At 41.9% G+C, this 23,440-nt stretch overlaps 2 protein-coding genes and 1 pseudogene across 7 annotated transcripts in view; all 3 read right to left on the bottom strand.

The window, feature by feature from the left end:
• Positions 1-14,688, bottom strand: part of zmynd11 (zinc finger, MYND-type containing 11) — a 41,948-nt gene extending 27,260 nt beyond the window's left edge. For 3 of the 6 annotated variants that reach the window (XM_031291022.2, XM_031291026.2, XM_031291025.2), the window contains exons 1-3: positions 14,466-14,688; positions 8,525-8,660; positions 1,067-1,226 (exon numbers count right to left, since the gene is read on the bottom strand). In XM_031291022.2, coding sequence (XP_031146882.1) covers positions 1,067-1,226; positions 8,525-8,655 — 291 coding nt within the window. In that variant the 5' untranslated portion in view covers positions 8,656-8,660; positions 14,466-14,688. Of the gene's footprint in view, positions 1-1,066; positions 1,227-8,524; positions 8,661-14,181; positions 14,403-14,465 lie in introns of those variants that run through there. The other 3 variants (XM_031291023.2, XM_031291024.2, XM_031291027.2) reach the window with 3 other exon arrangements.
• A 2,065-nt stretch (positions 14,689-16,753) lies between these two features.
• On the bottom strand, positions 16,754-23,127 carry LOC116043978 (annotated as a pseudogene).
• LOC116043975 (tripartite motif-containing protein 16-like) lies at positions 20,950-23,027 on the bottom strand. Its single transcript, XM_031291032.2, has one exon. It carries the CDS (start codon positions 22,999-23,001, stop codon positions 21,313-21,315), a length of 1,689 nt encoding a protein of 562 aa, XP_031146892.1. The 5' UTR covers positions 23,002-23,027; the 3' UTR covers positions 20,950-21,312.
• Positions 23,128-23,440: the final 313 nt, after the last annotated feature.

Here is a 23,440-nt window from a genome sequence, read left to right as displayed (position 1 = left end):
ACATGGACAATTTCATTCCTTTTCACTTCTTTTTCTTCTTACATAAATAATCATAATTGGTTTCTGAGACGTGCGTCTCAGTTAATACAATACAAATAAACTAAAGCAGTAATCTGGAATCAAGAAAACAAAAATAAAGAATATAAATGAAGAAGGCTGTCAGTGCCGCTACGCGTGGGTTAGTTCTCCCAATGTCTTTTAAATTTTCTATCATGAAAAAGCCAGTAAAATAAAGGCTTTTTAAGTCATTTTGAAGAAGAGTGCCTTGGACTTTTTCTTCGTCTCTACATTCAAAAGAATATAAATATTTAAATCAACAATACTGACATTCCCATAGATGACACTGAAACATGCAGCCATTCTACAAGACTTCTATCTATTTAGTATTATTATATATCTTTCAAGGAGCTGCCAACAATCGGCTTACTATTTTATGAGCCGATTAATCTCAACAATGTAAAACTTTCCCCCGTCCCAATAGCTGAGGTTCCTGCTTTTCCTCATCTTGCATTATGGGAACTTGTTGAGTTTGGACTGTTAGTTAAAAAAGAAATACTTCAATGTCATCACATGGGGCTTCAGGAAACTGTGATGGGCATCTTTCACCGTTTTCTAAAGATTTATTAGACCAAATTAGTAATGGATCAATCAAGACAACACTCAGCAAAATGAACAAATCATGAAAATAATCTTCATAATAAATGTTTTACTGTCGAGCGTTGATTGGCTGGAATTATACATGTCTTGTTGCCAGCTATAACTACATCATAAAACTAAATCCCATCCGAGGGGAAACAATACATCCTGTTGGCCGGTGAAAGCAAAGTTAATTAGTCGTTATTGAACAGGTTTACTTCCAAAATTCAGCTCTTTTGGAAATGTTGGACTTCTAGTGAATTCCTAACAACAACGTCGCTCACAGTGTGAATACACAGGCACCGACAGACACACCACCAGGTAAATATTGGACATTAAAAGGACGCATCTGCTCTCTTTTGGAGACCGATAAAACATATTCTAGAAAAAGGATTCACTGTCCACTGCGTTAGGAACCGGATAAACGTACCATCTCATCCCCGGGCAGCCAGTATCCTTCCTGCTCGATGCCGGCCTTGGAGCCCTTGCAGCCGACGGTCAGGGTCTCGACCACCAGGCCGTCCTTCACGGCCAAGCTCAGCTGTCTGGCAGTCTCCTTAGGGTGCATGCCAAACACACGGCTCAGGTACCTGGACAGGAGAATGAGAAGGAATTGAGCTATGTGGGTATGGTAGCCATTTCTTTGTGCCATTTACAACTTGGATTAGCGCTGCGGTCATGAATTGTTTAAATGGTTGCTCAAGACGCTTGACATCCTTGAAACCAGCTCTAATGACCGTATACATCAGGGTGTCGAATTCAGTTTCACTAAGACTGGAAAATGAGAATCGCATCAAGTAGTTCATTGACATGCTTTTATTTAAGAGAAAATGTCAAATATGTTGACTGTATTTTTGCATGTCTCATATAGTCTTCTTACTTACAGTTTGGGCCTCATAAAGCCCCCAAAAAGTCAGCAAAAAAGTTCCTCAGCCATCATAGAAAAAAGCACCAACCACGTTGAAAAAAAGCGCCACAAACGTTGGGAAAAGTGTCAAGAACTTGAAATACGCACCAAAAACGTCTAATGAACGGCTAAAGTGTTGAAAAAAGTGCCAAAAACGTTGGGAAAGGCGTCAAACATATCGGAAAAAGCGCCAAAATGTTGGAAAAAGATGCCAAAAATGTCGGGAAAAAGTGACAAAAACTTTGGAAAAAGTGACATGAACTATGTGGGTCAAAATGTAACGTGAACCTAAATTGATATACGGGCCGGATCAAAATCTGCGAGGGGCCAGATTTGGCCCGCGGGCCTTGAGTTTGACACGTGGTATACATGATCATCAGTCAGGGAGCAGGCATTTTATATAGTCGGAAAATTACTTTTTGTTTGGGGTCCCCTGCTGGAGCTGCTCCCCCCGCGACCCGATACCGGATAAGCGGACGAAGATGGATGGAAAATTACTTGCCTCCCAGATTTATAATTTTTCCAGCAACAATACCCCAAAGCTCTGTAAATGATATTTATACCACCCAAGACACCGTCTATTTCTTCTTTTACAGACTGTCTGTTTTAGAGAATGTCTTTCCTATCCATTTCCTCCTCTAATGCATCCCACCATTTCAAATAATGGCCTGCTTGATTCCTGCCGCTGCCGGCTGACGGGCAGTGAACCTCTCTGAGCAAGGTCATGGATCCTCTACTGTGGCCGACAGCCAACGAACAGAATGTGTCAGAGGGGAATCAGGTGAGAGTCTGTATTTACTCCGGAGTTACAATGGAGAGGCCTATATAGTATGTCTGTGAGGTGAACACAAATCAGACTGGATTACTTAAAGGAAAGATGTTAAAGTGCTCATATTATGCTTTTTGGCTTTTCCCTTTCCTTTATCGTGTTATATATCTTTTTTGTGCATGTTATAGGTTTACAAAGTGAAAAAGCCCAAAGTCCACCCCAAAGGGACTTGCCATCTCCAACAGAAAACACTGTTCACAAACTGCTCCAAACAGCTCTATTGTAGTCCAGCCTTTACTTCAGAGACAAACGTGGTCACTTTGGAACATACGTTATAATGCTCGCCTAGCTGCTAGCATGGCACGCCCTCATACTCTGCTTCTGACTGGCTAGTAGTCCTTACCTAGGTACTGTCAGGGCACGCCCTCATACTCTGCTTCTGACTGGCTAGTAGTCCTTACCTAGCTACTGTCAGGGCACGCCCTCATACTCTGCTTCTGACTGGCTAGTAGTCCTTACCTAGCTGCTAGCATGGCACGCCCTCATACTCTGCTTCTGACTGGCTAGTAGTCCTTACCTAGCTACTGTCAGGGCACGCCCTCATACTCTGCTTCTGACTGGCTAGTAGTCCTTACCTAGCTGCTAGCATGGCACGCCCTCATACTCTGCTTCTGACTGGCTAGTAGTCCTTACCTAGGTACTGTCAGGGCACGCCCTCATACTCTGCTTCTGACTGGCTAGTAGTCCTTACCTAGGTACTGTCAGGGCACGCCCTCATACTCTGCTTCTGACTGGCTAGTAGTCCTTACCTAGGTACTGTCAGGGCACGCCCTCATACTCTGCTTCTGACTGGCTAGTAGTCCTTACCTAGGTACTGTCAGGGCACGCCCTCATACTCTGCTTCTGACTGGCTAGTAATCCTTACCTAGGTACTGAGCATGTGCGACTCCCAACAAAGATGGAACAGAAGTGAGAGGTCTCACTCTGTAGCTAAAACAGAGAGCTCAACACACAGGGTGAAAAGAGGAGCTGCAGCAATGTGCAGTACAACAAAAAGATGGTTTTTTTTTTTTAATTTAAATTAAACCATGTAAACCTATTCTGATATAACCTCTAAATACAATTATGAACCTGAAAATGAGCATCATATGAGCACTTTAAATGTATCAGACCGTTTTCTGGAGTTACTGTGAACATATTTGTAGTAAAACAACATTTTTCTGAGTTGGGTTGCACAGAATTGAAATCACAACTTTACTTAGGAATGTCTTATTGTGGTAAGGTGACATGAAAAGTTTAAGAACACCTGGCTTTAACTATTTCAGGTCATGAGCACAAAAACTAACTTTAGAATTATACTTCTGAAGTACTTTTATAGTAATCATGTAGGACTAAAAAGTAACTATTATTTTATCAATCTACTGTAATATAAAAAGGGCTATCGCAATTTTCTCAGAGACAAAACGAAAAATAGCAAATGCTCCCTTTTTGGGGGCTGCAACCATCTAATGTTTGATATTAATGATTATATTTTTTAAAAAGACTTCAAGTCAAATTACACAAAAGTTAGTTGCCAATTGATTGTGTGTCTAGTTGTCTTTGTTGGGCAGCATTACACATTTTGAGAGCTACCACCCCCAACCCAGTGTGCTCCTTTAATTGGCCTAAAAATACATTTACAGCAATTCAGCAAAATGAGAAAGATGCATTTTGGTGTGGTGTTTTTGTTTGGTCTCCTTGTTGGTTGATTTTTATTGATATTGTACAGGGTTATTTTGTATGTTGTGAGTGATTAGGCATTATTTTGTATCTTTGGTACTCTCTCATTAACTGACTCATCATTTTGACTGTTAAATGTTAACTAGAAAGAACAAAAAAACAAATATTCCATGAATTTTACAGTTGGTTAAACACACACCAGGCTTTGTAAATTAGCCCTTAGCTTGGTTAATGATTAACTAATTGGTTCTAGAAGCAGCCTGACTGCTGTGGCTGTGACCCTGCCGTACGAGAAAATTACAGTTTCATTCAATTGCATTTCATTTCCAGCATGGTGGCCCAATGGTTAGCACTGGGGCCTCACAACAACAAGGTTCTGGGTTCGAATCCAGGTCGTTCCGGGCCTTTCTGTGTGGAGTTTGTATGTTCTCCCCGTGTTTGCGTGGGTTTCCTCTGGGTGCTCCGGTTTCCCCCACCACCAAAAAACATGTACTAGGTTCTCCAGTCAGTGCCCTTGATCAAGGCTCTGGCTCAGATCTGGAGTTGGTCCCCGGGCTGTAAATGGCTGCCCACTGCTCCCCTGAGGGATGGGTTAAATGCAGAGAATGAATTCCGCTACATGTACAGTCATGTGAACAAATTAGGACACCCATGCTAAAGTTGACTAAAAAGAGGAATAAAAAAAATCATCTTTAGGAAATTGATCTTAATGCCTTAATTAAAAAAATGAGGAAAAATCCAATCTTTAAGGACACCAATTTTCTTTGTGAATGAATAATGTATCGTAAATAAATAAATGTTCTTCCTTAAAATACAGGGGGCATAAGTAAGTGCCTCTGTTTTTCACCCCTATGTTAAATTCCCATAGAGACAGGCAGATTTTTATTTTTAAAGGCCAGTTATTTCATGGATCCAGGATACTATACATCCTGATAAAGTTCCCTTGGCCTTTGGAATTAAAATAGCCCCACATCATCACATACCCTTCACCATACCTAGAGATTGGCATGGGGTACTTTCCAGAAAATCATCTCTCTATCATCTCTTTATCAGGATGCAGAGTATCCTGGATACTCTGCATCCTGATAAAGTTCCCTTGTACATCATCACATACCCTTCACCATACCCCACATCATCACATACCCTTCACCATACCCCCACATGATCACATACCCTTCACCATACCCCCACATGATCACATACCCTTCACCATACCCCCACATGATCACATACCCTTCACCATACCCCACATCATCACATACCCTTCACCATACCCCCACATGATCACATACCCTTCACCATACCCCACATCATCACATACCCTTCACCATACCCCACATCATCACATACCCTTCACCATACCCCCACATCATCACATACCCTTCACCATACCCCCACATGATCACATACCCTTCACCATACCCCCACATCATCACATACCCTTCACCATACCCCACATCATCACATACCCTTCACCATACCCCACATCATCACATACCCTTCACCATACCCCACATCATCACATACCCTTCACCATACCCCACATCATCACATACCCTTCACCATACCCCACATCATCACATACCCTTCACCATACCCCACATCATCACATACCCTTCACCATACCTAGAGATTGGCATGGTTTTATTTCAGTTAGCCTAATAGCTGGTTTGATTTGCATTGAGAGATGATTTTATGGAAAGTACCCCATGCCAGTCTCACTTTCCAAAAGATGATTTTTTTTATTCCTCTTTTTAGTCAACTTCAGCATGGGTGTCGTAATTTTTTCACATAACTGTATGTGTATGTGACAATAAAGTAAAATACCTTTATTTCCCATCACGTGAGAGAGGGCGGTTAATTATTTGCCGCTGACTTCAGTCTCCTCTATTTCCTCAAAACCAAAGTCATCCCCCTCTTGGCCACAAAGCAAGTTTGGAGAAATGAAGCCACAGTGTGACTGGGTGTAGGGTGGAGGTGTGTGGGAGCGGGGAGGGGTGGTTGTGCTGGAGAGCTAGGGGATGTCCGTTGCATGCCGCTGCAGACTGTTACCATGACAACAGCCGCCCGCCGCCGGGGGTATTGATCTGGCAGGCAGCCAGCTCCAAAGGTGCTCGCCAACTCGCCGTGTATGAGATGTGCTAAGTGTTGCATTTAGCCCATCCGCCGGCTGATCAGTGAGGTCTGCTGATGATTGGTCGCCAGTTTGCATTGTTTGAACAACGTGAGATTCACTCCACGGATGAAATAACAACGTTTGATGCAGACTGAACCCAACCTGCTCTGCAATACGGGGCTGACTTGATGGCAAGAATGGCAATGAGTGAATAACAGCTGGAGAATGTCAAAACTCCAACAGCTGTCAATCTGACTGATCGCAGCCTGGTATGGCATTGAATGCAAACAGGGCTCAACAGAACATCAATGCCTTGCCTTTGCACCAATACACACGCACATTAACAACAATGCTTGACAATTAGTGGCTTAATCGATAAGTTATTCGACAGAAAAATTAATCAGCAACTATTTTAATGATTGCTTAATCTCTAGTCCAATGATAGCAAACGTTCTCTAGTTCCAGCATCTCCAATGTGAGTTTTTTTACCAATTTCCTCCGTTAAATGCAGCCAACCAGTCCAAAACCCAAATATAGTAAATTTACCATAGTAAATTTAATATATTTGGGTTTTGGACTGTTGGTTGGATATACACAGCAATTTGAAGACGTCATTTAGGCATGTCTAACTCAATTCTATTAATCGTGAAGTTATTTATCAAGCACAGATGACGGGATACCAGCTTCTCAAACATTCATGCTTTTCTCCATATTATATCATTGTAAACTGTGATGGCACGCTTTCACTACTTCCTGTCATTTTAGAAACGAATGGTAAATGATCTATTGATTATGTTAAAACTGTACCAATAGTTAAAAAAAAAAAACTAAATGTATTTGTGAGTTATTCAGCAACCTTTATGAACACAAGTATAGATATTTCATTTCAAGGTAAAAAAAAAATAGCATAATAGCACAAAAAGCCTGGGAAATGATTCCTGTAAAACAACATGTCGACATACAGTAGGTTCAAGTAATGGCATGTCTGTGTGTGGAACTGGTTTTCTCCCCTCCGGTCATCACTGTGCTGATGTGAAAAACCAGAAAATCTTTAAATAGGGAGCCGTTGGGGAATACCTTGCTTAAGGACACGTAAGCAGTGGAAAACCATAAAAAGGTTTTTTTAAGAGGTAAAACATCCTTCCAAACAAAATTCCTCATAAAAAAGGACATTGCATTTTCACCTCTAATACTCATAAATGTACATCACCGTGGATAAGTGGGCCTAGACGCACGGCATTTACTCAAACGTTGAAAAATCTCATAAGTCTATTACCCCTCTCACTCTTTTCTGTACCTCCTGCCACTTTGTTGTACAACAAAAATGTGAAAGTAGTCACCGTGACAACAGTTTGCAGTGACTAATGGCGCTTACCCACTGCTAGTACCAGCTCTACTCGACCGCGCTGCCCCGTCTTCCTTTTTCCATTGCCGATTTAGTACCGCCTCATGCGTGAGGCGAGCGTGGCTGGTCGTCATAGAGACGCCGCAGGAAACTGCCGTGACGTAACGGAAAACGAAAAAAGGCGAGTAGAGTCGAGGCGAGTGAAGCAGGTACTATGTAATGGAAAAACGCCATAAATGTCCCTTTGCACTGCTGTGAACTGTATAAATAAAATCCCATTCACCTCATCTGTATTGCGCTGGTTAAATAATACGTAAGGAACAGGTATTTTAAAATCTTAGCAGATGAAATCAGAGCAACCTGCATGGCTTGATCAGTGGGAAACTGCTTTTTTAATTTAGTTGAACTAACCCTTTAAAAGGTATCCTTTAACCCTTGTGTTGTCTTCCCGTCGACCATGCAACTTTTAGTTTTTCTGGGTCAAAATTTTAAATTTTAACTTTTTTTTTCTCCAACGTTTTGGTCGTCTTTTTCAACACTTTTGTTGCTTTTCCCTCAATGTTTACGTCACTTTCTTCAACGTTTTTGTCACTTTTATCCAAGTTTTTTTTTGGGTCACTTATCCCGATATTTTAGTCAATTTTTTTTCTGCACTTTTTGCCGTTTTTGTGAATTTTTTCCCTACATTTTTGTCACTTTTTTCAAAAATATTCAAAAATAAAATTGAATAAAACTAAAAATTCAAATGAAAGTAGTGAAGTGATCATTTATTTTACTTGTGAAGAGTGTTGTAAGGAACCATCCACGTTATTTTTTTTTGAAAATTTGGTTGAAACCGAAATTTCGGATATAGGAACGTTTTTGAAAATGGGTCAAATTTGACCCGAGGACAACAGGAGGATTAACAGGTCTTAACTGTAGTCAACAGACAACGTGCAGATGAACTGACCCTTTAAAAAGTTTATAGACAACGTACAGACGTGCCGTGTAAGATACAGGTCATCATATCCGTCTTGTCGGTGATTAACTTACTTGGAGATCCTGTCCATGTTTGCAATTTGTTTCTGGTTGCGGACGACCTCGATGGCCGCCCACACATACTGGACCACCTTGGGGTCCGCCTGCCTCTTCTTCACCACGCGTGACATGACCTCCTTATTCATCTCAACTGTGGGGAAACAAAAGAAAAAGAAAGAAATCAGCCGATGTATTTTTCTTTTTTTTCTGTGAATTAAAAGTAGGTTGAAGTGCAGTTGAGTTGTGGTACCAAATTACAAAGAAACAGACTTATGAGAGGCTACGTTTGTAATAGCAGTAGTACTACAAGTTAAAAAGAGTACCAGTGGTACTGTTTCTAGTCATGAGAACATCTGTGGTTTAAGCCTTAATATAATAGTAACAGCGTCAGTAACAATAGTCTGAGTTGTAGTAGCAGCATAGTTTTTTTTTTTTTTTTTGGCCCTATTTTAACAATCTAAGCACACGGCGTGAAGCGCCTGGCGCAGGTGTGTTTAGGGCGTGTCCAAATCCACTTTTGCTAGTTTGACGGCGGAAAAAAGTGTCTGTGCACCGGGCGCATGGTTCTAAAGGGTTGTACTTAGTGTCTTCATTAATCAGAGGTGTGTTTTGGGCGTAACATGCAATCAACCAATCAGAGATCATCTCCCATTCCCTTTAAAAGCCAGGCACGTTTGGACCTTGGAGCATTGCTGTTATGATGGAGGATTTGCACCGTAATATTTTTATTTGTACTTTTGCATGTGTGTGTGCTGCTGTGTAACAAGCATAGTGTGCGCGCGCTGTGCACGAGCCTAGGCGCATTTCACTAAGTTGCTCTTAATGGCGCAATCACTTCCCGCTGCCTCAAGATAGCAATACGCCAAGAATTCACCTGAACACACCTCCCTGTAAGACCAGTACGCCCATGGGCGCACAGATGGGCGCAGGTGCATTTACTATTTAAACAACGCGGACGCTGGACGGGAAATTGACAACTGCGTCGGTCTTAAACTAGCAAAGACACTTGCGTCGGGCTTTGCGCTGCGCTGGGTGCAAGATAGGACCCTAAATCTTCCTGTCGTGCAAGAGATAGTTCAGTCACCTCCTCAGCAACAACTGAATCCTTTTTTTAACGGTACGTTAAAGCAAACTGCTCAATAACAATGTGCTTGAGATGTTTGGGCCTAGGTTTACATGCTATCACAATAGTTTGAACTTCTTTGAATAAAAGTACTTGGGAAATGTGTGGTGGCTTTGATGCACTGACAAGTCCAAGACATATTTGTTGTGATCACTCTTGATGTCACTCAAACTAAGGCCACGTCCACACGTACTACGTCTTCCCTGGATTTGTTTCAAGTAGTAGTAGTAGTAGTAGTACACAATAGTTGCGTCCAAACGGATCCATTTGTAAAAGACTCAACGCGCTACTTCACATTCCAGGCCTATAGGCGGCGCTGTTTCTGCTACAGAAATTCACCAAAACACGGAGAAGAAGAGCATCGTCACTTCCACTTCCCATCATAACATGATAGACTATAACGTTCTCTTAATACATCCGTGGACTATAATAACTTTCACCACTGTTCATTTTGTAAAGGCTGCCGCAAGAAAACGTGTCTTTGTTTACATTGTATAATGTGCTGTTGGATTGCTTTTTATTTTGCAATTCTGTCTGCCATCGGACATGATTGCAGCGCGCTAACGTTAGCTCTGCTAGCTAACATCGGCAGTCAAACAAACATCAATGATCCAGTGTCTTTCTGATAATCTACACGTTTTTCTTGCGGTAGCCTTTCTACAATAAGCCGTGCTAAAAGTTACTATAATCCGTTCAAGGAGTTGATAAGCAGACAGATTAGCTAGCTAGTTGATAAGTTGCCTACTGCCACTTTATAAACAGCTAACCATAGCAGCCAACGTTGACGTTACTGGAGTGGTCAGCTACTTTAGCGATGTTTAACGTTAGCTACATAACGTTAGCAATATATCTGGTGTAGAATCCAGGACCGGCAGAGGGAAGTGCCAGGGAGCAGAGACAGGGATATGCTCGCTTAGCTTCACCGCAGTCGTGTGTGTGTCAGTGGCCGCGGGTAAGAGAGGGTGTAAAAGAGGTCGAGGGGTGTGGCGATGACATCATTGATACGAACGTATGCGGCTTCGCCGTCCAAAAGAAGCCAAAAGGGAGCTGTTTTCGAATTTTTTCACCCTGGGACCAGGTTTCAAAAAAGTGTGTTTTCAGGCAGTGCGTTTACAGGATCCGTTTGGACGGTCGGCCCAAACGATGCAAAATGTGTGCGTTTGCATCAAAAAGCGTCTCTGTGTGGATAGCCCCTAAAGCTACAAAACACCTTTTTGCTGCAGGCATACATTTAGAATTATGCTGAAATGTCCTCAGTTCCCTCAGTGACATGTGGACGTGAAAACAAATACTGCGATGCTGATGAATACTCAGAAAACGTCAGAGTATATGACATGGAAAAGTCTTAGACCTTCAAAGGCTCTGAATAATACTCGCTGCCTCTTTACTGTGGTGCACAGGCCTGGCCTTCCCCGTACATCCTGAAATCCAATTTTATGCGGTCCTCCTCTTAACCATCCGTGAAACTTAAGATGTCACTTTCATAAATCACAGCCAACAGCTAACCATAATAACGCTTGGGGCATTTTTATACAAAGAGAAGGAGGCTTGGCTTTAGTGCACTTTGTGGCATGAGAGGATGTGAAGGATGTCGAAAGAGGATGTTCATCTTCACGTTTTTGTCGTGAGAGTATGAACCGACTATAGTTTGGGTGAAAGAAAAAAAAACCAGCAAGAAACATACAGTATTTGGTGTTGACAGCAAATGAGCAAAATCACCCAAAAATAAATGCAAATTAAGCTAAAAATCAACACAAACAGTGGGTTTAGTTGCAGCAAACAGGCAAAATATATTGTCTAGAGATGTAGTGGTTCACATTTTGGTCATGGTCGGAGTGGAGGTTTCTTAAGATGAGACTGTGTGTGATATAATCATCTCTATATGCATAGTATTTTATATTTCTCCTCCTTTCAGACTGGTAGAGACGATATCTGATCCTGGGCTAAAGTACAGAAAAACACCAGCATGGTGCATTTAATATTAAGTCATGCTCACCTAAAGCACTCATTGTCACCATCTGGACTTCTCTAAATGTGACTGAACTATACTTTTCTGCCTTTAAAAAAAAAAAATACAAAATCTGAATTTTTCTTGCTTTTATAATTTCACAAAAGTACACAAATTAGGAAAAGCAAATAATTACAAATAAGAAAATATTTTTTTAGAGATTATAAACTGTGGATGTGCCAAATGAACGAATTCTGGCCACGTTGAGTGCAATGATGCCGTCTCCAGGAGGTAAAACACGATGTGTAGTGTCACTATGAAGCGGTTGAACGGCTATACCGGTTTTAATTTCCCGTATGATATGAATTTAATAGCTAAAAACAATTCAATAGGGTAGCCTGGATGCCAGCCGAACTTAGCCCCGCCCACAAGCTGTTCGGACCAATCAAATTGTCAGGGCGGGCTTTATACATTGATGGACAGATGATCAACAGTAAGGTAATCAACCACGTCACCAAAGAGCGCTTGGGTTGAATTTGTTTACAACTCTGTTGCTCTGATTGGTTGTAGGTCTATCTGTTGCTCTGATTGGTTGGAGGTCTATCCAATTGAGTGCAGAGGCATTTTCTTTCCTGGTTTCGGTTGAAACACGCCCCATAATTACAGCCCAATGGAGCGGTATCAGACTCATATTCTGACTAGAATCGGAGTATGACGACGTCAGGCTATCAATAGGGAGCAAAATATATAAAATAGTTCGACACTTAAGAGTGCTACGGTCGGGTCGAGCTGTGTGTGTGTTGAGAGGGGACCCCTATTAACTGCACACCTTTCTTACTTATGGTTATAACTTCTAGGACAACAATTAATAACTCATAACAACTCTCTTAAACAGGGCAAAACACCATGGCACACAACAACTTGTCACACCAATTAATTTTACATATTACAAAATGACACTGCCGAACAGCTTTGTTTTTACATTCTATGTACTCCTGGCAGTAGAATAACCACTATAAAGCTAAAATAAGGCCCAGCTGTGCAAAAAGAAATACTGCGATATACTGTGAAACCAGCAGAATCCTAAAAAATACCCAGATCCAAATTTTTGGTCACACCACCCAGCACTACTCAGAACTAGGTAAGGTGGAACAACATTTGTGTACCATCGTGGCTTAAAACATCACAGCACTCTTGGTTAAAAGAGCCACAGTGAGCGGGAAGTCAACCTAGACATTAAAAGCAGGTAGTTCTGCAGACTTCACAGCGTCACAACACAGCTGAAGGAGAAAGAAGGAAAGAGAATAAGGTAAGCAAGGTGACTTGAAGGTAATGTGAGCTCCCCTATTCTGTGTCAAGTGGAGTAGGTGTAATGGAGGGCCACCTGTGGCATGATGCCAAGCCGGCAGCAGGGCCACTCCTGCTCTCCCTCCTCCATGTGCGTCTGCCGGGCAGGCATATAAACAACACAGTCACCTCTGCATGACACACCGCTGACAGCCTGCACCTCTGTCTCCAGAGAGATCACACTACATGACGACAAGGCGACGTCAACGTCCCCAGTCAATTAGGCAGCCAGGTGGCCGCCACCGGGGGCCAATTAGAAGAGAGCCAACACAGGGATTTGTGTCTCCCAGGATAAACAATGAGACTACACAGCTCTGTTTTCCCTCTTTAGAAAACCAGACAGCTCCTCCAAACGTGACTCCACATTAAACATCATCCCTCTTAGTTATGATATCAATTAAATCAAGTATGACAGTTGAAGTTTTACAGAGCTCCCCTGGTGTCAGGTGAGGGGGAAAAAAGGGCACAGTTCATATATCTGTGGGCACAGATTTAGACATGGCTCTTTTACCTCTGCGCTGACACCTGGGGGGCTCTGTACAGTTTTGAAAGATGCAGTGCTCTCCAAAGATGTTTAACATGACTCTCTGCCATTCACTATTAGCCAGCTAGCAACCACACTGACAACAATATCAGGGGACCAAATGGGCTGTCAGGACTTCCGTACGGTCGTGTCACAATAATGCTAAATATATATAGGTAAAAAGTGCCACTACAGTCATTCCCCGGCTGCAATGATGTGACAGAGCAGAGACTTTGGAAACGCTGACCAATCAGAGCAGAGTGGGCTTAAAGAGACAGGTGTTAACACTGAGCGTTCAGGCAGTGGGCGAATACAGGCATATTCAGATGTATGAGAAAAATGTAGTTTTTGAACTTTAAAGTATGTACACATGTTCTAGTAGGAAGCCAAAATACATGAATGGACCTGAAAATTAGCATGATATAGGACCTTTAAACACCAGTCGTAGATTTGGCAACAAAGAGGTTAGCCGTAAAAGGCCACAGGCACTGCCATTCAAGAAGCTGAATTTAGCTAGTAGCAGGCTAAGCTAACGTCCAAACCAACGCGTGTCGAGACAGAATTACTGATTTAACATGCACTAAATACCTCAAACCACACAGTTTGCATTTAATATATATTTAATGGCAGTACATAACCCCGAAAAAACACGTAAATTGAATGGTTGACGGGCAGACAGGCTGTCGTGGTTAGTTAATTTCTATTAGCGATGCTAGTGAACTGTAGCTCACCATAGCTGGTTGGTTGGTAAACCTAAGCTAGCCAACTTGTCAGCGAACCCAGACAAGCTTCACAAACAAAGCGACAAACTAGTAGTATTTCGGGTCTACCAGAAGCTCTATCCGCAGTCACAAAACAGCAAAACACAGCCAGCCACCTAATCGTTTGTTTTGGAGGGCGCCATGTTCACAATCCTCCATCACGGGATAGAAAAGACAGCTACTGCTAAGCTAACAGTGCTAGCCGCCGTGTTGTCACTGAACCATTTTCATCATAATACAAAAATCTAACTCACCTTTGCTACGGTGTCACGTACACACAGCGCTGCAGGAAATCCTCGAAGGATTAAAAGCGAGGCAGCTTACATCAGTATTGTTCGGGCTAGGTGAGACTGAGGATGGTTGTTTGTGTCCAGCTGGCCACAGTACAGCAGCGCTGGGCTGGGAGGTAAACACAGACAGCGCCAACAGAGCCGAGCGGAGCGGATGAACCAGAGGGAGAACCGGGAGAACTCTAGTGGTGGAATCCGACTTACTACACCTAACCCCCGGGGCTTCTTCTTGGAGGTTGAGGTCGATTTGATGCATTACCGCCACCAATTGGTAGATATGGAGTGTGGATTACAATATTTAATATATAGCCTACAAAACATTAACAAAAAATTAAATAATAATAAATTAATACATATCTTTCTTCCACATATCTCTAACAATATAGGATAATATACTCTTTTAATTCTTCTTGCCCACAGTAATCATATCTTCATGCCATCACATCTATTTTGAACAATGAACTGTTTAGTCCAATGTGTCCAAATCTAAATTAACTGTAATTAAAAAAGCATAGTAATATTAATTCTGAATATACAACTATTAAAATTGATAGTAATTTTAATCCTGAATAAACAACATGGACATACTTGTACATACAAATGTAAATAATCATATACTTATTTCATAATTTTGTGTTTTTGTGACTGGACCATATGGGCTGCACATTTTCGATTTGTTTGTTGGTGTTAAAATATTTCACTTGTTGTAAAAGCTGAGTCGCTCACCACAGTGAAGACTCAGAATATTTCTCAGGAACAACACTACAAATGATTATGTCTTAAAATTGAGACTAAACATGTAGCTTTCAGACATCGAGTCCTTTTAATGTTGAACTGAATGCATGATTTCATATGGATATAATCATTATTATAAAATGATTCCTGAATACTTTTGTACTGGGAAAGGTGGAGTAACTTTACCTGTAATAGTGCAATAAATCAATCACAGTTGTCCAAAACCCTCATGGGACTTTTGGGGATGCATCGCCTTGTTGTCAGTTGAGCAAAGGCTCTTCAGCACAGCAGGCTGTTTTGTAGAAATACCGATTCAGAAACCCTGGATCTCAAGTCAACAACATACACAATATAAGTTGTCTTATGTGTGTCAGGATTCTAACAAAACACCTTCACGTCTGAACTTAACCAAATTAATGTCTGACTATTTCCCTTCTTTGAGTTTGTGTAATGAAATCCTCTTTATTGACTCAGAGCACAAAGAAAATTATGGTCTAAAAGCTGTTTTAGTGAGAAAAGTAGAAAGGACTGAGACTCACTGACTCTAAACATGAACACTGTCCTTTGTGAGGAGGAAAACTGCCTCAGTTCTACTCTCATATCAGTTTCACATGTTCTCCATCAGCTTTCTTTGATACCCTGGAATAAAGACAAGAAGAAAATACTTTATTCATGTTTGTTTATTCGTCATGTAAACCTTGAGTTTGTTCACACATCCCATCAGTAACGTCTGTTCAATGATTCCATGTACAGATTCACCTTCTTTGAATCTCAGCTATGTAAAAATAATAATGAATAATCTCCTTATTGATTAAGATGAGAAGTATTACAATTCTATAATACCTCATAACAATAACTATTGGTCTGCCAAACAAGTAAATGCTAATTTGATTACAGATGGCCTTACAAATGTACACAAAGAGAACAAAATATCTACAATAAAGGAAGTCTGGTGCTTTCTCTCTTCAGACTCATGCAGTGGAAGAGACAACAACCTACAAATGCATCAATACAAACATTCATCAAACATTTAGAGCAGTGGTTTTCAAGCTTTTTTCAATAATGTTCCAGTTTTTTTTAAGCCATGTACCCCCCCAACCAGCGCGAATAATCTTTGATAGAAAAAAAAAAAGTCTCTATAAAGAGGAACAATACAGCGATGTCAGCGATAGATTTACTAAACAACAGCCTTGGACTTGGAAAACATTTAAATGCCAATGAAAAAAAAGACAAAATCTTGGAAAAAGACAGTAGAAAGGCAAGAATAGGTCAAAAATAGTAATAAAAACTTCGAAAAAAAAGAAAAAACACAGTAGAAAGAAGGAAGGCAACACTAGGGCAACAAAAGTGACAAAAAAATTCAAATAGCCTAAGCGACAGACTTCGAAAAAAGTGACAAAAACTTTGAAAAAAAAGCCAGTAGAAGTAACTACAGCCTTGTAACTGATAACCATTTTGCAAAAAAATTCATGTACCCCCTGCAGTCCTCCGAAGTACCCCCAGGGGACACATACCCCCATTTGAGAAACACTGATTTAGAGCACAGAGAACAGAGAAATCAACAAAAACATCATGATGAGCAGTGATAGCCTCCATGGCTAAACAGACACAGATGAGGATCACTGCTGTCTATTTCACTTTAACTCAGCAGTTTCTCCATAACAGTAAAAGCGAATTCCAGCATAGAGAGGCTGAGTGAATGTGGTCTGGACTCTGTGGAGGAGAGTCATGGTGTCAGAGACGCTGTAGAAGAACAGAAGACCTGCACTGTGATCCAGGTACACTCCTACTCTGGAGGACACAGGACCTGTGACGGGAGTTTGGACTTTGTTGTTCCAAAATGTATAACTGTTCTTTTCGTATCTTAATGTCCATGATTTGTCATTGCATCCAAATTCACATTCATCCGACCACCCTGCTCTGCTGATATTCTTGTATGCAACTGTTACTTCAACTCCTCTCCTGCTCCACTCCACCTCCCAGTAACAACGTCTAGTCAGACTCTCTCTACTCAGGACCTGAGTCATAACATCAAATCTGTCTGGATGATGGGAATATATCTGTTTTTCTCTCATTACTGTTGCTTTCCTGTTCCCTTTAGATAGCAGCAGCATTGTGTTTACTGTGTTTGGATCCATTGTGATCTCACGTGAATATGTTAGGAAGTCAGCTCTGGTCTTGGGCTCTCGTCGTGAATCTGACAGTAAAACATCCACTTCATTCACAGTCACTGAGATGTGTCTCCATGTCTCATTTAGAACGTCCTGTAGTTTATCTCTGACTTCTGACACAGCCACTGTCACATCCTCAAAGTAGCGCAGAGGACGGATATTGATGCTGGATGAGTCTGTAGATTCACTGAGTGGTGACAGTGAGGAGTAGTTGTGTAGAAACTGCTTGTGATCCTCTGTGTCTGAGAGCTTCTTCAGCTCAGCGTCTTTCCTCTTCAGCTCAGTGATCTCCTGCTTCAGCTTCTCCTGAAGCTCTTTGGCTCGCATCACTTGAGTGTTCTGCTGGAATCTGATCTTCCACTCCACAGCCGTGCTTTCGCGCTCGATGAAATAGATAAGACTGGAGAAAATCTTCTTACTGTCCTCCACTGCTTTATCAGCAGAGCGATTGATAGCTTCCACCTCCTGTTGAAGCAGCTTCACATCTTTCTCTCTGTCCTGGATTCTCTGCTGGATGTTTTGTTGATTCTCCTCGAGCTCTTTCTGCCTCTCAGTCCTTTCTGCTGCAGCTGAGACTGTGTTGTGGCCTTTATGTTCATCCATTAAGCAGAGAGAACAGATACACTGCTGATCAGTACGGCAGAAAATCTTCATTACCTCATTGTGACGAGAGCAGATGTTCTCCTGGAGATTCTTGGAGGGGTCAACCAGCTTGTGTTTCTCAAACGCAGAGGAGTTATAATGAGGCTGAAGGTGTTGATCACAGTAAGAGACCAGACACACCAGACAGGATTTAAGTGCTTTCAGTTTTCTCCCAGTGCAGACATCACAGGCCACATCTTCAGGTCCAGCATAGCAGTGATCAGCAGGAGCAGCTTGCAGTCCATTCTTTTTCATTTCCTCCACTAAATCTGCTAACATGGTTTTTCAGCAGGACAGGCCTCGGTGTGAAAGTCTTTCTGCACTGAGGACAGCTGTAGATTTGGTTTTCATCCTCTCCATCCCAGTGAGCTTTAATACAGTCCATACAGTAGCTGTGTCCACAGAAAGTAGTCACCGGATCCTTCAGTAGATCCAGACAGATTGAACAAGAGAAACTTTCCCAGTCTAGCTTAACTCTTTTCTGCGCCATTTCACCTCCTGGCAGCGACTGGTTTCTCTGAACAGAAATATGAGTCTGTCTGCTCAGACTCAAAACTGAACTTAGATCCTTTTGTTCTTGTTCTTTCAGACTTCAGTGAGTTGGAGGGACCAAGGCACCATGTGCTAAGTGTGGAGCTTGCTGTGTTTGAGAGCAGGAAGAAGAGGGAGGAGTGATTAAGCTTTCACACGTTCAAGAAGGAGGGGGTTTCTCTTAATGGGGCAGTGCAAGTTTCACTCTTTCTTTTCAACATGCAGTGAGGATTATAACACAAATTAAATTATACATCTGCATGTGTTCATTTGATCACTTTCAGCTCACAGCAGTTGATGCTAACACTGCAAAAATAAACAACACCAATATCAAATAAGTCTTTTACATTTTCTCCCACTTTTAACACCTGTTAAAAAAGTGCTTTACAGAAGAAAGAAAAGAGGAATAAATAATGGAGACTGATATTACTAATGCAAGGGCGTAACTTTGGGTTCAACATTGGGGCAGTTGGGATCTCCAATTTTGAGCTAAATTGAAATTTTGAACGTCAAACACTTCATTTTCTGTATTGGTGGATTAAAAGAGTCATTTTAAAGTCAAAGTACAGCTTTAGCAAGGCTGTAGTCTCGCTTTGTCAGACCTTCCTCCACCGCGGCACCGCGGAGGAAGGTCTGGCTAGTCCACACAGCATTCTGGGATGGGAGGAAAACGTGCTCTAAAATGCCAACACAAAGGAAGTGGGAGGTCGAGGATATAGACTAGCAGGGCGGTGATAGAAGCTAACGACTGTACTCTGAGAAACAGCAGTTCTCAGCCAACGACTCTGCTTTTGTTTGAAGGGGTCTCAGAGAGATCACCGGCTGCAAAACTAAAGCCTAAAGCCCCCCCACTCCACTAACGACTAGGGTTGGGTTACACTATGGAATGGTTCCTACGCAACCGGTAGGAATCGGACCAGATTAGAACGCAAATTTCGGTTCCTTATTTCAGGTCCACTTGATGTGTCGAGTGAAATATTTCCCCTCTGTCGCTCCGAAACGGACGTAAAAGCCTTTCTTTGATGTCATTTTTCAGTTTTTTAAGAATCTGTTTAGGAATCGGAATCGTTTTAAAAGTACCGGTTCGGCATCGGAATCCTAAAAATCCAAACGATACCCAACCCTGCTAACGACTTGTGCCTGAATGAGTTCTACTGTTGTTTTAAAGGACAATGGGACCATTCCTGACACCAATGACGACTCTCTCCATCCTGGAGAGGAACGTTAACAGGCTCTTAAAGAGACAAAAGAACCAAGACCAGACTCTTTCTCACACTGAATCACTGTGCTGATCAGCTATCTCTGGTCCACACGTCGCCGGAGACATGGACACAGAAAAGTATGATTCATAACCAATAACTGATGATCAATCTTCAAAATAGTTGGCATCTTAATTTTAACCTATGAACTAACTAATTCATCTAAGAACCATTTCAGCTTTACAGGGTACTTTAAATGTCATCCTGTATTTTAATCATTTATTTTTATACTCTTTATTGATCCCCAATGGGGAAATTACAATTTACACTCTGTTGTTATTACACACTACACACAGGCCTGAAATACACACACACACACACACACACACACACACACACACATGCTCAGTTCCTTTTACATGCGCTAATGGAGAGATGTCAGAGTGAGTGGGCTGCGGGGGGGTTCGGTGCCTTGCTCAAGGGCACGTTGGCAGTGCCCAGGAGGTGAACTGGCATCTCTCCAGCTACTAGTCCACCTCTGTATTTCGGTCCGTACGGACTGAGCTACTGCCACCCCCCTTTATTGAAGAAGAAAGACCTCATAGTAGACGATATGACTTTAAAAATGACTATAATCAATGTTGTTCTAATATCAATGTGAGAAATAATAAAATGAGAACAATGTGAATAGAGGCACTCGTAGTGATTAACCTACAGCGAATTAACAGCTGCATCTGCAGCTCCTCTCAGCTTTATTGAGACAGTGTAGTGAGTTCTTGGGGGAGTTTTTGCAAACCGACGTTTGTGAATAGTATTTTTATTCCATTTACATGTGATGTGAATATTTGTTCTTCTAAACAATATCTGTTTTATGTGTGTCAAGACACAACAAAACGTCTTCACACCCACACTTGTCCAACATAATTTTGCCTATTTAATAGTTTTTAAGTCTGTGTATTAAAAGCATCTTATTGACTCAGTGCACAAAGAAAATATTGGTTTTAAAAAGCACCCTGAGATAAAAAAAAAAAAAACAACAACAACCTCTAAACATGAACACTGCATTTTGTGGTGTTTCAGGTGGAAAACTGCCTCAGTTCTACTCTCATATCAGTTTCACATTTTCTCCATCTTTGTATGATACTCTGGAATAAAGACAAGAAGAAAATACTTTGTTCATGTTTGTTTATTCATCATGTAAACCTTCAGTTTGTTCACACATCCCATCAGTAACATCTGTTCAATGACTCCATGTACAGATTCACCTTGTTTGAATCTCAGCTATATAAAAAAACAATAATGAATCATCTCCTAAGTGATTATAATGAGAATTATGACAGTTCTATAATACCTCATAACAATAATATTTGGTCTGCAAACGTGATTACGAAATTCTACACATCAACCAATTAGATGTCCCAAGTTCCACCCATAATGTTTGATTGACAGCTGATCTCTGTGCAGTGTAGAAATGCCACAACATTCTTCTCTCAGCAACAAGCATGGAGACAACAGAAGTTGAATGACTTCTGTCTATTTGAGTTTACAGAACTCAGCAGTGCCTCCATCAAAACAAAGCCCAAGTCCAGCGTAGAGCGGCTGAGTGAACGTGGTCTGGACTCTGTGGAGGAGAGTCATGGTTTTAGTGACGCTGTAGAAGGACAGAGTACCTGCCCTGTGATCCAGGTACACTCCTACTCTGGAGGACACAGGACCTGGGACATGAGTTTGGACATTGTTGTTCAAAAATGTATAATGTTCTTTTTCACACCTTAATGCCCATGATTTGTCATTGAGTCCAAATCCGCATTCATCCGAGCTCCCTGCTCTTCTGATATCCTTGTATGCGACTGCTACAAAAACTCTCCCCCCTCTCAACTCCACCTCCCAGTAACAACGTCCGGTCAGACTCGCTTTACTCAATACCTGCCAAACATCAGTGAATCTGTCTGGGTGATGAGAACAAGGCCGTTTTTCATACCTACATGTTGCTTTTCTGTTGCCCTCAGATAATAACAGCTGTCTACAAGCTGTGTTTGGATCCAGTGTGATTTCATGTGAATATGTTAAAAAGTCAGCTCTGGTCTTGGGTTCTGGTTTTGGATTTGGATTTGACAGTAAAACATCCACCTTAGTTACAGTCAGTGATACGTTTGCCCATGTGTCTCTCAGAAGGTCCTGTAGTTTATCTCGGACTTCCAAGACAGCCGCTGTCACGTCCTTAAAGTAGCGCAGAGGACGGATATTGATGCTGGATGAGTCTGTAGATTCACTGAGTGGTGACAGTGAGGAGTAGTTGTGTAGAAACTGGTTGTGATCCTCTGTGTCTGAGATCTTCTCCAGCTCAGCGTCTTTCCTCTTCAGCTCAGTGATCTCCTGCTCCAGCTTCTCCTGAAGCTCTTTGACTCGACTCACTTCAGTTTTCTGCTGAAATCGGACCATCCACTTCACAGCCGTGCTTTTGGACTTCATGAAACGGATAAGACTGGAGAAGCTCTTCGCACTGTCCTCCACTGCTTTATCAGCAGAGCGATTGATAGCCTCCACCTCCTGTTGAAGCAGCTTCACATCTTTCTCTCTGTCCTGGATTCTCTGCTGGATGTTTTGTTGATTCCCCTCGAGCTCTTTCTGCCTCTCAGTCCTTTCTGCTGCAGCTGAGACTGTGTCGTGGCCTTTATGTTCATCCATTAAGCAGAGAGAACAGATACACTGCTGATCAGTACGGCAGAAAATCTTCATTACCTCATCATGACGAGAGCAGATGTTCTCCTTGAGATTCTTGGAGGGGTCAACCAGCTCGTGTTTCTCAAACGCAGAGGAGTTATAATGAGGCTGAAGGTGTTGATCACAGTAAGAGACCAGACACACCAGACAGGACTTGAGGGCTTTCAGTTTTCTCCCAGTGCAGACATCACAGGCCACATCTTCAGGTCCAGCATAGCAGTGATCAGCAGGAGAAGCTTGGAGTTCTTCAGTCTTCTTCATTTCCTCCACTAAATCTGCTAACATGGTGTTTTTCAGTAGGACAGGCCTCGGTGTGAAAGTCTTTCTGCACTGAGGGCAACTGTGGATTTGCTTCACGTCCTCCACATCCCAGTGAGCTTTAATACAGTCCATGCAGTAGCTGTGTCCACAGGGAGTAGTCACCGGATCCTTCAGTAGATCCAGACAGACCGAACAAGAGAAGGCTTCCCAGTCCAGCTTAACTCTTTTCTGTGCCATTTCACCTCCTGGCAGTGACTGGTTGAGAGTTTCTCTGAACAGAAATATGAAGTCTGTCTGCTCAGACTCAAAACTGAACTTTGAATCTTTCGTTTCCTTCCTTCTGAGTTCAGTAAGTTGGAGGGAACAAGGTGTGGATGTGGCTGTTTATGAGCAGGAAGAAGAGGGAGGACTTATCAGGCTTTCATGCTTCCAGCAAGAGGGTGGGGTGGGGGGTTGTGGGGGGGGAGGTCTCTTAAAGGGGCAGCGCAGGTTTCACTGTTTATTTTCAACATGCTGTGAAGATTAGAACAAAAACGAAATTAAATATCTGCATGTTGAGTACATTACTTTCAGCTCACAACAGTTGAAGCTATCACTGCAAAGATAAACAATACCAGTATATAAATATGGGTTTCTTCCAACCAAATTGCCCAAAAATAACATGGATGGTTCCATA

Source organism: Sander lucioperca, chromosome 9, assembly GCF_008315115.2.
Source record: "Sander lucioperca isolate FBNREF2018 chromosome 9, SLUC_FBN_1.2, whole genome shotgun sequence".
NCBI classification, from domain to species: Eukaryota; Metazoa; Chordata; class Actinopteri; order Perciformes; family Percidae; genus Sander; species Sander lucioperca.
Note: the sequence above shows the minus strand (reverse complement) of the source record. Positions and strands in the feature narration are given on the sequence as shown.